Raw genomic sequence first — 17257 nt, 5'->3', positions numbered from 1 at the left:
AGGTTGAAAAGACATGTAAACAGCTTTCATTATTGCAGATTCAACAGTCATCATCTTTGCCTAAACAGTCAAAGGGTACAAACTTCCAGTTAGAAGATAAATGAGTTCTGAGAATCTAATATACATCATGGTGACTATAGTTAACAATACTGTATTGTATACTTGAAAATTGCTAAGAGGGTAGATCTTAAATATTCTCACCACACACACACAAAATGGTAACTATGTAAGATGATGGATACTTTAACCTTATTGTGGTAATCCTTTCACAATATATATGTATATCAAATAATCACATTGTACATCTAAAACTTAATGTAGTATGTCAATTACATCTCAGTAAAGCTGAAAAAAAATAAAAGATGGAATATGTTTATTTTCTTGATGGGAATGACATATTGTAAACAATGTTGTGGAAGTCTCGGCCTTGAGATTCTTCAAGAAATATCTCTGATGTGTAATAAGTACTCCATGGAGAAGCTTCAGAATATAATCAAATTTGAAAAGTATTTTGAATCATGCCTGCAATTTCATGCCAAATGGCATAATTGTGATGCTAATAAAAATCAAAGAGGCTTGTATCTTGAAGTTTATGTTTGTGCATATAACAATTAGCACTAGCCCTGCCATTGAACCATGCATAGTCACATCCATGGTTACATTCCAGACATAAATAGTAATCATGACACCTCACTTTAATGGAGGTTAGGGAGCAATAATAGTGAAATATTTAGGATTGGTGGGCAAATTTTAAGTTTACTTTAATTCTATTTATTTTTTTTAGAAATAAATTTAGCCTAAATTTCTACTGGATTTTTGCACACCCACTAGGAGAAAAAAATATATTCTCACACTCATCCCCCTTTTAGATTAGATACACAGCATCCTGAAGAAATGAATGTTAGTAGATCTGAGGAGCACTTCCATGCTGTAAACCATGCGGAACAAACTCTTCATAAAATGGAGAACTACCTGAAAGAGAAACAATTGTGTGATGTGCTACTCATTGCCGGACACCTCAGAATCCCAGCCCATCGGTAAGTATCCTTAAGCAGACAGATCATTTAATGACTATAGCTAGCATGAATGAGAAAGAATCAGTCCATTGATTACGAATTGGAGCATTGAGGAAAATAGATTTTTATGTTTTTATATTGAAAAAACACTAGCCTATATGATCTGTTTCCCTGTGTGATATTTAGAAGAGCCAAACTTTAGAGAAATTGATGAAGAGAAACAGCACAAATTGTCTAAACAGAATCAACTTACTTAATTTACCTTTCTAATTTCACTACACTTTACTGAACTATGAAAGATTTATGCAGAAAACGTACTCATCAGTGTTAAAAACTTACCGACTATATTTCATGTTTTTCAGTGAGATTATGGACTGATTTAATTTCCTATGAAACATTCCTAATTCCAGGTTGGTTCTCAGTGCAGTGTCTGATTATTTTGCTGCAATGTTTACTAATGATGTGCTTGAAGCCAAACAAGAAGAGGTCAGGATGGAAGGAGTCGATCCTAATGCACTTGATTCCTTGGTGCAGTATGCTTACACTGGTAAGTGCTTGGCATGTATTAACTCATTCAATCCTCACAGTAACTCTATATTATATAACCCACATTATTATTATTATGACCCTGCAAGTGAGAAAATTGAAGGATAAACCAGTTAAGTAAATTTCCTAAAGTAGTAAGTGGCAGAATCAGTATTTAAATACAGTAATATAAAAGAGCAAGAGGTAAATAATATACTATAAAATTTTTGACCATGAGAAAATAGAGCTATTTTAACACAAAGCTACAAGAGCATGTCTCTCTTTCTCTCTTGAGAGGTGTGGGTACATTCTTGTTTGTAAAAATGAGAGTGGAAGTGGGATATTCTAACTCTATAGATTTAGTCTCTTCTTTTGAAATAATAAAGTCATATTTAATCAAACTATCTAACAAAGGTAACAGGATGAGTTTGGGGGCCAAGAAATATTTATTTATTTATTCATTCATTCCAACTTTATTAAGGAATAATTGACAAATATAATTGTAGATATTTAAAGTATACAACTTGATGAATATATATATATATATCATGTATATACACATATATGTGTGTGTATATATATGTATATATACACACACACAGATATATATATATATGTATATATATATGAATGATTACCAAGATCAAGGTAATTAATTCACACATCATCTCATATAGATAACTCTTTTTTTTGGTGATACTGTTTAAGATACACTCTCAGCAACTTTCAAGTATGCAGTACCCAATACCGTATTATTAACTAGAGTCACCATGCTGTACTTCTTATCCTGAGAACTTCTTATAACTGAAAGTTTTCACCCTTCGATCTACATTTCTCCATCTTCCCTTTCCCGCCCCTATTCCACATACAAGTGATCCCATACAGTATTTGTCTTTCTCTGTCTACCTTAGTTCAGTTAGCATAATGCCCTCCAGGTTCACCCATGTTGTTACAAATGGCAAGATTTCCATCTTTCTCATAGTTGAATAGTATTCCATTGTGTGTGTGTATATCACATTTTATTTATCCATTCATGTGTCAAAGAACATTTAAATTGTTTCCATATCATGTGAATAATGCTGCAATAAACAAGGGAGAGGAGCTATCTCTTTCAGATCTTGTTTTCATTTCCTTTGGAGTGGGATTGCTGGATCACATGGTAGTTCTATATTTTTTTTATTTTTTAGGAGCCTTCATACTGCTTTTCTTAATGGCTGAACGAATTTACATTTTCACCAAAAGTGCACAAAAGTTCCCTTTTCTCCAAAGCCTCACTAACATTGACTATCTCTTCTCTTTTTTATAATAGCCATCCTAACAAGTATGAGATATCTCATTGTGGTTTTTATATGCATTTCCCTGATGAGTAGTGCTGCTGAGCACCATTTAACATACCTATTCATCATTTGTATGTCTTCTTTGGAAAAAAAAATTCTATCCACGTTTTTTGCCCATTTTTAATTGGATTATTTGCTTTTGTGCTATTGAGTTGTATGAGTCCTTTATACATTTTGGATATTAAACCCTTAACATGTATAAGGTTTGCAGATATTTTCTCTCATTCTGTAGGTTTCCATCTCTATTTTTTGCTTCCTTTGCTGTGGAGAAGATCTTTAGTTTGATGTAGTCCCACTTGTTTATTTTAGCTTTTGTTCACTGTGCTTTTGGTGTCTTACCCATGAACTTATTGCCAAGACCCAAGGAGCTTTTATGCTATGTTTTCTTCTATGAGTTTTATTGTTTCATCCATTGAGAAATAAATGTTATTCTTAATAACCAGGGCAAGTTTCAATGTTTACAGCAGATGAATCTGAGAATAGTTCATATTTCTCTGAGTTTCATAAAATATAGGCAGGGCTCTCCCTTCAAAATCCAGGATAAGAAACAACACAAGAAAGTTTGCCAATGGGCTGGATCCCTTTACAACACATTTTAGAGGTTGAAGCGAATACATAGCAGCTTACAGTTTTTATTATTCATTTTTATGGTTATGCAATCAGATAGAATTCATATTAAGGTATTTTATAAAACAAAATTATAAAATAATACTTTATAGTTTATATAATCCATATGAAATATCATTCTTTATAATTTCCCTATAGCTTGGCTAAAACAGAAATATAGGAATATATCTTATCAAAATAACTTACAACATTTGCACTAATTCATCAATAATTCTTGCTTCAAAAATAATACAGATATATCAATATAAAGGAAACAGCTTAAATTGCTCTGATCTTGGTTTTTAAAAATCTTTACAGATATTTTTAAACAGAATCTGTTTTTTATACCTAAGAAAATAATCATATAAACAATTCTTTAGCTGAGGACTCTTGGCAACATTTTCTTTCTTTTAAGACAGTGCTGGGCATTAATTCCAGATGTAATATTTGGGCAAAGTCATCCTTATCAGCTAATAAATACAGATGCAAAAATATGGACATATAAGCTTAATGTTATTTACCCAGACATTTTTCCACACAAATGACAGGTACCTGTATTGCCCATTGTACAATCCTTATACAATATGACATAATGCTTCTTGAGTCATAATGTAGACAGTTTTTAGTATTAGATTTAGATGCAGGTCTAAGATGATAAAGAAACAAGAAATTGCTTTTTGTTGCAATGGTGGTACTCACTGTTCATTTGCTCCAGTTGTTTTTGATAATCTAGTATGGCTCCCTTCAGCCATCTTATTAGTGTTTGTACATACTCACTTGCATATATTCACCTCAAAAGGTATTCCCTGAATAGTTACTGTACACTAGAAAAAGTAGCCCTATTAATTAAAGAAATTGAAAATTTTAGCTATCTATCATATTTGTGTCTTACTTTATGGAATATATAATAATTCTTTACTTTTTCAAACCATTTAGGTGTCCTGCAATTGAAAGAAGATACTATTGAAAATTTGCTGGCTGCAGCTTGTCTTCTGCAGCTGACTCAAGTCATTGAAGTCTGCTCCAATTTTCTTATAAAACAACTCCACCCTTCAAACTGCTTAGGGATTCGATCATTTGGAGATGCCCAGGGCTGTACCGAGCTCCTGAGTGTGGCACATAAATACACAATGGTAAAATCAATTGCTTCATGTTAACCTATAGTGATAATATATTAACACAGTGTCTAAACTAATTATATATTTACAGATATGTGTTTGTGTGTATGTGTTTGTGTGTGTAGAACCATTCCAAGGTAAAGATTATAATGTTGGGATAAAATTAAAAAGCAATATGAATTTACATAATTTTCAAATGACTTGCACAAAATAGATATTAGATACAAATATTTGTCTGGTTGAGCTGTACACAAGCAAATTTCACATTTTTCAAACTAAAATGATTTAATTAAATCTCAGAGCTTGGAGAAATGAAAATATTGCCAACAATTAAACTGGACAAATGCATATTTCAAGTAGAATCCACAGTAACAAGAAAACATAATTTCCCTGATGTTTTTGTACTATTAGAACTTTACTTCATAAAGTTGTACAAATTATTATTTCTAATGAAATTTATCGGGTTGGCCTAAAGGTTTGTTTGGGTTTTTCATACGATGTTATGGAAAAACCCGAACGAACTTTTTGGCTAACCCAATAGGCATCATTCAATAAGTAAAAAAGTAATATTATTGGATCACTATTAACTGGAAGAACTTAAGAACTATCAAAATTAGTAAATCAGACAATTCTATTGAATGGAATTTTTATTTCTTAATGAAAACATGTTATTTCGGTGAAAACAACTCAATTCTTTAATTAACTTAAAATTCCTCTCAATTCTGTTAGTAATTATAATAAATTAACTGAACATATTTGATGTGTTAATTCTTTAAAAGTTGCATGGGATAAGACTATTTTTATTCAGTCAAGTGAGAGTGACATGAAATATAGATTGTAGGGAGGCAAGTAAAAGTAGACAGAGGATATTAAATAAATCCTTACCATTCATGCTAATAATTCCTTTATACAAAGAAGAAAATGAACTTTTTAACCTCTGAAGCAGGGAACAACACAAGAGATGGATCTTTCTGAGAAACCAAATTAAAAGATAAAATTTCAAGCTAAGAAAATAGCTACCTTTATTTAAGATTCAAAAATAAAGGCAAGTACATAAAAATGAACAATAGAGAATCACAACTAAAAACAATAAAATTAACAGTACATTTTAGAATTGAGATGCATATAATTAAAAAAAGTATTTCTAGAGTTTCATACAGACCTTAAAATTTTCAAACTTATAATATTTGAATTCTCTTAAAAATTCTTGTAAAACTTCCCCTCCCTTCTTCCCACCCTTGGTCATTGTTCAAAATTTGAAGTTTTAAACATATTTCTGAAACAATACCATTATATGGCGAATCATATTATAATAGATTGACATTTTAACATGTCATTTAATTATGCTATTTATATTCCTATGTCCTAAATATAGATGCTATATAATCTATAGGAGCAGCAGTTCAAAGGTTAATCCTACCACAAATACCAAACATGAAAACTTCCTGTTAAATTACTTAAATTCTTGAACTAACTATTAACAGTTTCCTGTCTGGTATCTTACTCTTGCAGACAAAACACATTCTGATAAACAGCTTGAGTTATTTTTGTTGCTCAAAATGAACTTGTCTTCCTTTTCCTATTATGTGACTGAAACTGAGTGTTAAAGCAGGATGTGCAAAAAAATGCAATGCTGTTATCTCCTTTAATCCCTCTTTAGTTATTTTAGTATATATTATAAATGCAGCAAAAGATGTCAAGATCTTGCTAAAATAATGCTTTTATAATACTGTACTGATAATATAAAAATGCAAATAATTTTAATCTCTAAGAATAATGCTAAACTAAGGATTCAGTTACAGTCATTTGAATCATAGACTGAGTAAAACAGATTGCCCTTTCTAATGTGAGTGGGCCTCATCCAGAAATACCCTCACAGACACACTCAGAATAATGTTTGGCCAAAAGTCTGGACATTCCATGGCTCAGTCAAGTTCACATAAAATTAACCATCACAATTATATAAATAGTAGTCTGCATCGATGAAACATTCAGCAAATATGCTATATTCATTGAATACATTTTGCAACAATGTAAGTGTGGATTTTAAAAATGAATACTAAACCAAGGGCACTCTCTCTCACACTCTTGTTTTTTTTTTTTTCTTTCGTTGGAGAGTGGATAGAAAGAAGAATGAGAGAATGAGAGATGGGGTCTTCCATAATATTTACACAGTTTCAAAGTTTACATACACTACCAGTAATGGGTAACCATAAGCTTTAGAGTGTTTTATCTTTTTCTTAACCCTTTCATAAAAATTATGTCATTTATGAAAGGCAGTTGAAGTATTGAACAAAATGAAGTAGACCTAAAGGCATAGGTGTGAGTTCATACTTAGCCATTTACTGCACAAGAGATCAAACAATTCACATAGCCTGTTTTCTCATCAGAATAATTCCACCTCCCACAAGACTGCATTGGTGATGACTTAAAGTTTGTGAAAGAAATCTGTAAAGTGTGAAGTGCTGTACAATTGTAATGTATTTTTAGTTTTAGTACTAGCTCCACCATTTTGCTATAGATGAGAGGGTTTTCAACAAGGAACATCTGCTATACTAAAAGCAGCAGTTCTCTCTCAATTACTTGATTAGTCACAAGAGGGCTCTTTGTCTAAATAGGCAAGTTAACTTGGAATTTACGGTATCAGAGCTTCCTGATGGGTCTATCAAACTTGATGATTCTTGTATGGATAATTTTGCTATTAGGTTAACTCAGTCCCACAATGACTAAACTCAAGGGCACTGGTGGTTCATTGGCAGAAGTCTTGCCTCCTACAATGGCTAAACTCAGAGTGGAGCTGAGGGAGTGATTTGATTTATCCAGATCCCCCAGTTATACAGAGGCTGTCTTAAGCTGCTTCCAGAATATCTATTTATTGGGCAACATAAATTACCAACTAGACTTGCTTATATCAATTTCAGAAGTATATTTTATTGCATTTAAATCTTAAGATCTTTACTATGAAAAATGTTGGAAATGATAATTGTGTTGTCAAAGAAAATATATAACATTATAAATAGGAAAAATATAGTGGTGTTTTGATGAAAAAAATTGAAACACAGCTGCCTGAAATTTGATACTTGATAAAAATACAACACAAATGACAGAAGAGAGAATCAAGTTATAAAACATAAAAATTGAGAGATAGCCCCACTCCCCCTCAAAAAATAACTCCAAAGGAGTCACTTTTAGATTAACCTGACTCTGTAGATGTTTATCCATTGTAAAATAACTTTGCCTTGGTTAATAGAAGATTGTGCTTTTTTACAAGAGAAGTTTTTAATCAGTCTCTTTTTCTCATCTCAAATGAATTCAGTATGTTGCCCCATCAAATGCACAGCCAAATCTGCCTCTACCAGGCCTTCAATATAACCTCCACCTTGAAAATTTTTAGCATTTCTCTTCAGGTTTTTGGCTAAAGGCCAACTTGACATCAGTCAGTTCTGGAGTCATAAACTGTTGTCACCTACAAATCTGAGAGTGAAAAGCACTGGCATCAACTCAGACACTACCCATGTGGCCTGTGAAGTAGTTAAGGCCTTTCCTTGTGTTTAATAAACAACTCCCAGTGGAAGCATTTTGTTCCTCAGCTTCAGAGGCTCCTCCAATACCCTGTCATGGGCAGCAATAACATCTATTTTCTATGAATGCATATATCTGTCTCTCTGGCTTTTTCTGAAGTTTAACAAAAAGAAATGCTTTGGTAAGCTTATTTTGTTAAGAAGTTTCTAAAGTACAAAGTTTCAGTAGAAGACTTCTCTTTTCTAGGAACACTTCATCGAGGTAATAAAGAACCAAGAATTCCTCCTGCTTCCAGCTAATGAGATTTCAAAACTTTTATGCAGTGATGACATTAATGTTCCTGATGAAGAAACTATTTTCCACGCTCTAATGCAGTGGGTAAGGCATGATGTGCAGGCTAGGCAACAAGACCTAGCAATGCTGCTTTCTTACATCAGACTGCCATTACTTCCACCACAGGTATGGAAACTTACCCAAGGAATGTAAATTATAGTTCTAAACAACAACTAGGCATTAAGCCATTCCTTTTTTTTTTTTTAATTTTATACAGAGAATTTCTGGTACAGGATTTGTTTCACAGAAGGACATGTACAGCCTTCAATTAACAATATTAATAATGATGAAGAGCAAGGAAAAAAGGTTTAAGGAAAAAATCTACAAATGATCCCCAAACTTCAGAATACTCATTAGATTCAGTTTCCTCTCTCACCAAACAGTACTTGTAACAAGCAGGGAAAATGACTAACCTAACTCTTTTTCTTTTCCTGCCATCTTCTAGGCAAGGTGATAATAATCATTACAGTAGCATCCCAGAGGAGACCCTAGGGAGGAGTTAGATTCTGGATAATACCTACTAACTAACATGAGTAATTAGCTACTATGATTGAAACCATATTATAATTGCTTCAGATGCACTGGAGCATCATTATAATGGCATCCTCACCATGCATACAGAAGGATTGTACTAAAAATGATCCTAAAAACAAATGCCCGTCCTTGGATAAAACTCAGGATTGACCCACCTCATACTGAATTTTAGTATGTAAAATTTAGTGAGGTTGGAGTGCAGTCTCACTATATAATTCTAACACTGGTGATAACCAAAATTATTTCTCTGTAGCCAACTGATCAGTAGTATATATCATTTATATTATATATATACATATATATATATGAATATAAGGCACATATGAACACTTCATATGCTATATAACTTGTAGCTAAAGTCCTCAAACATCATTCACATTGGAAGGAAGGACTTTTCTGGACTTAATGTATCCGTAGCTTCATAAATGTTAAAATTAATCAATTTGCAAAGCATTTCTAATTAAATGTTAACATTGAAAAATAGATTTTAATTTGCTGATGATTTCTCTACTTTTTTTTTTTACTTTAACAGTTAATTAAATCCCATGGAAGTACATATTTACTCTTCTTTTTAGTTGAGGTACAGTTGATTTACAATATTATATTAGTTTCAAATATTATTATTTGAAACTATAATATAGTTTCAAATAATATAATATAATATTAATATTATATTAGTTTGAATTAATTCAAACTAATTCAAAATTTTTATAGATTATATGCCATTTATATTTATTATAAAATATTGGCTATATTCCCTGTGCTGTACAATATATCCTTATAGCTTATTTATTTCATACATAGTGGTTTGCATCTCTTAATCTCCTACCCCTAACTTGCCTCTCCCCGCTTCCCTCTCCCCACTGGTAACCGCTAGTTCTCTATATCTGTTAGTCTGTTTTTTTTTAATTGAAGTATAGTTGATTTACAGTGTTATGTTAGTTTCAGGTGTATAGCAGAGTGTTCCAGTTATATATATATATATATATATATATATATATATATATATATATATATATTCTATTTCAGGTTCTTTTCCATTATAGATTATTACAAGATATTGCCTATAGTTCCCTGTGCTATACAGTAGGTCCTTGTTGTTTATCTATTTTATAGTTAGTAGCGTGTATCTGTTAATCCCAAACTCCTATATTATCCCTCCACCCCTTCCCCTTTGATAACCATAAGTTTGTTTTCTACAACTCCGAGTCTGTTTTGGTTTTGTAAATTAGTTCATTTGTATCATTTTTTTTAGATTCTGCATATAAGTGATATCATATGATATTTGTTTTTCTCTGATTAACTTCACTCAGTATGATAATCTCTAGGTCCATACGTGTTGCTGCAAATGGCATTATTTCATTCTTTTTAGTGGCTGAGTAATATTACATTGTATATATATACCACATCTTCTTTATCCATTCATCTGTCCATGGACACTTAAATTGCTTCCATGTCTTGGCTATTGTAAACAGTACTACTATGAACATTGGGGTGCATGTAACTTTACAAATTAAAGTTTTCTTCTTTTCCAGATATATGCCCAGGAGTAGGATCGCTGGATCATATAACTCTATTTTTAGTTTTCTAAGGAACCTCCATACTGTTCTCCATAGTGACTGCACCAATATACGTTCCCACCAACAGTGTAGGAGGGTTCTCTTTGCTCCACACCCTCTCTTGTATTTATTTTTTGTAGAGTCTGTTTCTTTTTTGCTGTGTTCACTAGTTTGTTTCACTTTTTTTAGATTCTACGTATAAGTGATAACATACAGTCTTTGTCATTGTCTGACTTATTTCTGAGGATAATACCCTCCAGGACCTTCCTTGTGGTTGCAAATGGCAAATTTTCATTCGTTTTTTATGGCTGAGTAGTATTTCATTGTATAGAGTGTGTGTGTGTGTGTGTGTGTGTGTGTGTGTGTGTGTGTGTGTGTATATATATATATATATATATATATATATATATATATATACCACATATGGTGAGTGGGGCTATGTCCCTGCTCAGTTAGTTACTTCACCTGAGGCATGCCAGTACTGGTGCCTATAGGCTGTTGGGTGGGGGCAGGTCTGAGTCCTAAGGCTAATAAGCTAGAGGGAGGATTCCAAAATGGCCCTTACCAGGGCCAGTGTCCACACGACAGAATGAGCTCCCACAAATGGCTGCTGCCAGTGTCTGACTCCAGGGTGAGCTCTGGTTGCCTATTGCCTTTCCTGGTGACTCTCTAAGATCAGCAGGTAGATCTGACACAGTCTCCTTTCAAGTTACTGCTTCTGTCCTGGATCCCAGAGCATGTGAGATTTTGTGTGTGTCCTCTAAATATGGAGTCTCTATTTTCCACAGCCCTCTGAGTCTCTTGAATGTAAGCCCCGCTGGCCTTTGAAGCCAAATAGTCTGGTTGCTTGTCTTCCTGGTGCAGGGCTCCTGGGCTAGGGAGCCCAATGTGGGGCTTAGACCCCTCGCTTTTTGGGGAGAACCTCTGCAGTTGTAATTATTCTCCTCTTTGTGGGTCACCCACACCGGGATTATGGGTCTTGACTATATTGTGACTACCCCTCCTACCCAACTTGTGGTTCCTTCTTTACATCTTAACTGTAGATGATCTTTTCTGGTAGGTTCTGGTCTTTTTCATCAATAGTTATCCTATAAATAGTTGTAATTTTTGTGTGCCTGGGAGAGGAGATGAGCTCAGACTCTTTATGCTCTGCCATCTTTGGAACTCCCAGTACATATTTACTCTTAAGCCGGGGCTTCTTTGAAACTCAGTTTCTCAGGCCCCCACCACAGACCAACTGAAACGATTTATTTGGTTGAGGCCAAGGATTCTGTATTTTAACAAGTTCTCCAGATGATTCTTAGATATGCAAAAATTTGAAATACACTGGTGTAAAGGATCAGAAGCCCTTAACTTTATAATGCTATTAAGTCTATATGACATTCTTTCAGCAAAAGGCTTAGTTGGACTTTTCTTAATTTATTGGAATAACAGGAAATATCCAGCTGAAACACACAACCAGTGGTACCTTGGCCTCCCACTCCTGAGTATGCCTAGAATGTGGGATTGTGTGAACTTTTCCTGATGATGGTAGTAGTGGGTAATCTTATACAAATATTCTAGAAATGAAATACATGAAGAGACTGGTGATAAATATCTGAAGAATATTTTTGAAAGAAAAAAAAATTACATAGCCTAGTTTTCAAACCTATTTACTACAGCGTATGCATTAAGGAAATACCTGGGGTCTCATCAGCCAAGTCAAAACAGTGATCCATCAGGGATAAAAAGTGGGGTAAGAACAGGGTTGAGGTTAACCAGTGAAGAACGGGAAACTTCAGGGGGAAGTTTTATGGGGTAAGATTAGTATGTCCATTCCAACAATCTTCTTGCTGTTCCTGTCAATTCCTATGATACTGTAGACTCCAGACTCCAAGGAACCAATCTAAATGACCCTTGGAAAATTCTGAACAAGACTCTTAACTTCTCCTCAACTCATCTCAAGAAGAATACTTTACCTAGCTTTTATCCCATTGAATTAGGGTCATATTAGCTGCCGGGCAATAATGGTTAGAAAGGATTGATCTCATATACTATTGATGATGAATCACCTAGTTACTAATACATGTACTTTACTGGTGTACACATGTACATGTACAGATAAAAAGCACCTGCTTCATACTTTGATTTGATGATAAAGATGCAGCCCCCATGGTGATATTATTTTTTTAATTAATTAATTTATTTAGGGCTGCATTGGGTCTTCGTTGCCGTGCATGGGCTTTCTCTAGTTGTGGTGAATGGGGGCTATTCTTCACTGTGGTGCACGGGTTTCTCAATGCGGTGGCTTCCCTTTGTTGAGCAGCGCAGGCTCAGTAGTTGTGGCAAACAGGCTTAGTTACTCCTCGGCATGTGGGATCTTTCTGGACCAGGACTTGAACCCAAGTCCCCTGCATTGGCAGATGGATTCTTAACCACTGTGCCAACAGTGAAGTCCTGATATTATTTTAATTGCGCATGTTTGTGCCATTTCCCCTAAATCAACCAAAAAGGTGACTGCTTCTCTAGCGGGGCAGGAGACACTTGCTCTGTGCAGACACAGCCATTCACTTTGCTTTCAGTAGCACATTTTATGAGTGCTTTTTCACTTTCACTCCTGGAGATTACATGTACATACTCAAAAGAGGAAAAGTATGTCAAATAAATGTGCATTAATAAATTAGCTACTACCATGAGGCTTTTAATGATAAAATATGTTACTAAGTAACTTAAAATATTAAATAATAACACATACATTAGAATTAGCTTGAGTTTTCTCCAAAGTTATATAAATGAAAATGCTATTTCTAATGTTTTCTCTTTACTTCATATACATGCATCATTACTTTTCAGTTACTGGCAGATCTTGAAAACAGTTCCATGTTTACTGGTGATCTTGAGTGTCAGAAGCTCCTGATGGAAGCTATGAAGTATCATCTCTTACCTGAGAGAAGACCCATGATGCAAAGCCCTCGGACGAAGCCTAGAAAATCAACTGTGGGAGCACTTTATGCTGTGGGAGGCATGGATGCTATGAAAGGTAACAGGAACAAATTAATTACTTTAGAAAGTATCATTCAAAAAAGATGTATTCTCAACACCCTTTAAACTATAAGGGTGGTGTTAAAGCTATATATAAATGTCTGCATCTAAAGCTATTTCTTATAAATAAGGTAATATAAATATTGTGACCTCCTTTTTTATTCTTACCTTATGGGATAAAACCCTTTCATTAGTGTTTCCTCAACTCTTAATAGGTACTTTTCCCTTATGACAGCAATATTTATTTATTTATTTATTTCTCTCAGGATACATTTAATTTCTTTTTATTGAAGTATAGACTTACAATATTATATTAGTTTCAGATAAACTACATAGTGATTCAGTATTTTTGCAGGTGGTACTCCATTATAGGTTATTACAAGAAAATGGCTATAATTTCTTGTACTATACAGTATATCCTCGTTGCTTATCTATTTTATACATAGTAGTTTGTATCTGTTAATCCCATACCATTAATTTGTCCCTCCCTCCTTCTCTATCACCTTTGGTAACCACTAGTTTGTTTTCTATATTTGTGTGTCTGTTTCTGTTTTGGATATACATTCATTTGTATTATTTTAGATTTCACATATAAATGACATACAGTATTTGTCACTCTGACATTTCACTAAGCATACTATTGTCTAGATCCTTCAATGTTACTACAAATGGCAGAATTTCCCTCTTTTTGTGGCTGAATCCTATTCCACTGTATATATACCTCATCTTTTTTATCCATTTATCTGTTGATGACACTCAGGTTGCTTCTATGTCTTGGCTGTTGTATATTATTCTGCTGTGAACATTGGAGTGCATATATCTTTTTGAATTAGTGTTTTCGTTTTTTCTGGATATATGCCCAGGAGTGTAATTTCTGGATCATATGGTAGTTCTATTTTTAGTTTTTTGAGGAAACTTCATACTGTTTTCCATAGTGGTTGTACCACTTTACATTCCCAGCAACAGTGTACAAGGGTTCCCTTTTATCCACATCCTCTCCAACATTTGTTACTTGGAGATTTTTTGATGATAGTCATCTGGCATGTGTGAGGTGATATCTCATTGGAGTTTTGATTGCCTTTCTCTAATAATTAGCAATGCTAAGCATCTTTTCATGTGTTAGTTAGCCATCTGTATGTCTTCATTGGATAAATGCCTCTTCTGCCATTTTTTGGTTGGGTTTTTTTTTGATATTGAGTTGTATGAGCTATTTATATATTTTAGATATTAACCTCTTGTAGGCCACATCATTTGCAAATATTTTCTCCCATTCCATAGGTTGCCTTTTCATTTTGTTGGTGGTTTCCTTTGCTGTGCAGAAGCTTTTAAGTTTAATTAGGACCCACTTGTTTATTTTTGTTTTTATTTCTTTTGCCTTAGGAGACAGAACCAAAAAATATTGCTATGATTTATGTCAAATAGTGTTCTGCCTGTGTTTTTTTTCTAGGAGTTTTATGGTTTCAGGTTTTACAGTTAGGTATTTAAACCATTTTGATTTTATTTTTGTATATGGTGTGAGGGAGTATTCTAATCTCATTGCCCAGTTTTCCCAGAACCACTTGTTGAAGAGTGTCTTTTCTCCATTGTATATTCTTGCCTCCTTTGTCATAGATTAATTGACCATAGGTGTGTGGACTTATTTCTGGGCTTTCTATTCTGTACCATTGATCTATTTGTCTGTTTTGGTGCCAGTACAATGCTGTTTTGATGACTTTAGCTTTGTAGTATAGTCTGAAGTCTGGGATGGTGATACCTTCAGCTTTGTTCTTTTTTCTCAAGGTTGCATTGGCAATTTGGGTTCTTTTGTGGTTCTTATGGGAACAATTTTTAAATTTCAGTATTTGCTTTGCAACATAAGATATTTTCATGGAAAACTTAAAGATTTACTGTAAACGGAAGGGATGGGGTCCTCCAAATTTGTTTTTTGACAGAAATAGGAGAGTGGTCTCTAACTTCTTGCTGTCAATTTCCAGATAGTTGCTCAAAGACCAGTTACAAATAAACTTGAAATGTTGATAACAAGATCAGCAATTGCATCCTGGAATAAAACAATGATTTTACAAAAGAATTTCAACAAATAGGAATAAGGAAAAATTTCTGAAGCCATCATTCTACCTTGAATACTTCTTAGAACTTGTTTTTCTATAGTTCTGTCTTTTTACACTTGATTTCTCAGTCTGTAGACCCATGTTTCCAAAACAATGTGGCAAGGACTTTGTAATTAAGAATTGGCAGTGTAGGAAATAAGATCAACCACTTAAAATTTGCCAAGTCATACATAGAAATGTTTTGACACCTTGTAGAAAATGTTGCAAAAGTCAAAGTCCTGTGCTTCTGGAAACCGATTCTTTCTTTTGGTATGTGTAACTGGAAATTGGAAGACCATATAGGAGACATGCCAATTAATAATAAACCTATAAAACAAAAGCTTGCAAATGCAGTTATTTCCAAAGTAGTAGAGAAACGTCACAGAACTAGTGTTCTTCAGAAAATAACAAATACAATGAAATATTATAATTAATTTCAAATCTAGTAATGATATTTTATTGCATTTTGTTGAATAGAATTAACATTAACAGCATTTAAAAGGTGTCTTATTTGATATTTATATAAAAAGGTACTAAGTACAAAATGCAAGCACAGCTATGCTTAGTTTCTGATTAAAAAAAAAAATGCTTAACCTGCAAAGTGAGAAATGGAAAACTTTGTGTTTATTGGTTTGGTTTTCCTGTTTGTTACTATTTTTGTTATTTTTTCAGGTTCCTGTTTTTTAAGTTAATATTACACAAATGAATGTGTTACACAAGATGGTAATAAGTATCTACAACTCCTTATTAGCTTACAGAAATGAGTGAAATGTGAGCCTATGATCCCTTGACTCTATTACCACAGTTTGATATGGAAGGAAGTAAAACCATCATTTTGAGACTCTTGGAATACCTATTGTATGGAAATATAAAAACGTCTATGGGAAGTTGCAGACAACTACAATAATAGTAAAAACTATTATTTTTGAATACCTGATCCTTGATTGGCATTTTGCAAACATCATTTCTAATCCTCACAATAATGCTACAAGATAGATTTTATTACCCCAGTTTTGCAGATGAGGAGACTAAGGTCCCTAAGATTAGATAGCCAAGCCAAGGGCAAACATCTAGAACTAAGGGAAAGGGAATTATTACTCAAATTTTGTGTTCCTTTTTGCTATACTGCCACTATTTTAGATGAAAGAACAACAACAACAACAAAACTGACCCCTCTCTTTGAGGGTTTTAGAATATATTTAAAATTCAGGGTGAGCACTTAGGAGCAAAAAAAGAAAGAAAGAAAAGAAAGAAAAAAATAAGTAAAGCAAAAACATTAAAGTGGTAGCATTTATCTGTATAAATGAATGTTACATTTAAAAACATATCAATTTACATTCTTAAAAAAATTTCTATATGCATGCCTTTTCTTACAGTGTGTTATTTCACTTATCTTTTTAAGATACTTTTTGAACTTTCACCTTTTGATGTTTAGGAAATACAGTACTTCCTCAGTCTTTAATTACCTTTCTGACTCATACAATTAACTTGGAATTAGTTGCTAAATATAGGTATCAGACAAGTGGCTGGAGTTAACTATAACTCCTACCATGTATATTAAAAGATTCATCAAAAAATTCTAAGTATGATCACAGAGTC

At 33.4% G+C, this 17257-nt stretch overlaps 1 protein-coding gene across 6 annotated transcripts in view; it reads left to right on the top strand.

Annotated features, from left to right (window-relative positions):
* KLHL4 (kelch like family member 4) overlaps positions 1–17257 on the top strand; it is a 113623-nt gene that overhangs the window by 58016 nt on the left and 38350 nt on the right. For 5 of the 6 annotated variants that reach the window (XR_009560748.1, XM_060292672.2, XM_060292671.2 and 2 more), the window contains exons 2-6: positions 870–1037; positions 1427–1563; positions 4421–4617; positions 8371–8583; positions 13383–13569. Coding sequence is in view for 5 of the 6 variants with exons in the window: in XM_060292672.2 (XP_060148655.1) it covers positions 870–1037; positions 1427–1563; positions 4421–4617; positions 8371–8583; positions 13383–13569 (902 nt within the window). In the remaining variant the exon portion in view is untranslated. The remainder of the gene's footprint in view (positions 1–869; positions 1038–1426; positions 1564–4420; positions 4618–8370; positions 8584–13382; positions 13570–17257) is intronic. The other variant, XM_060292673.2, reaches the window with a different exon arrangement.

Source organism: Globicephala melas, chromosome X (genome assembly GCF_963455315.2).
Source record: "Globicephala melas chromosome X, mGloMel1.2, whole genome shotgun sequence".
Taxonomy (NCBI): Eukaryota; Metazoa; Chordata; class Mammalia; order Artiodactyla; family Delphinidae; genus Globicephala; species Globicephala melas.
The sequence above is the reverse complement of the archived record's forward strand: the minus strand, read 5'-3'. Positions and strand labels throughout refer to the sequence as shown.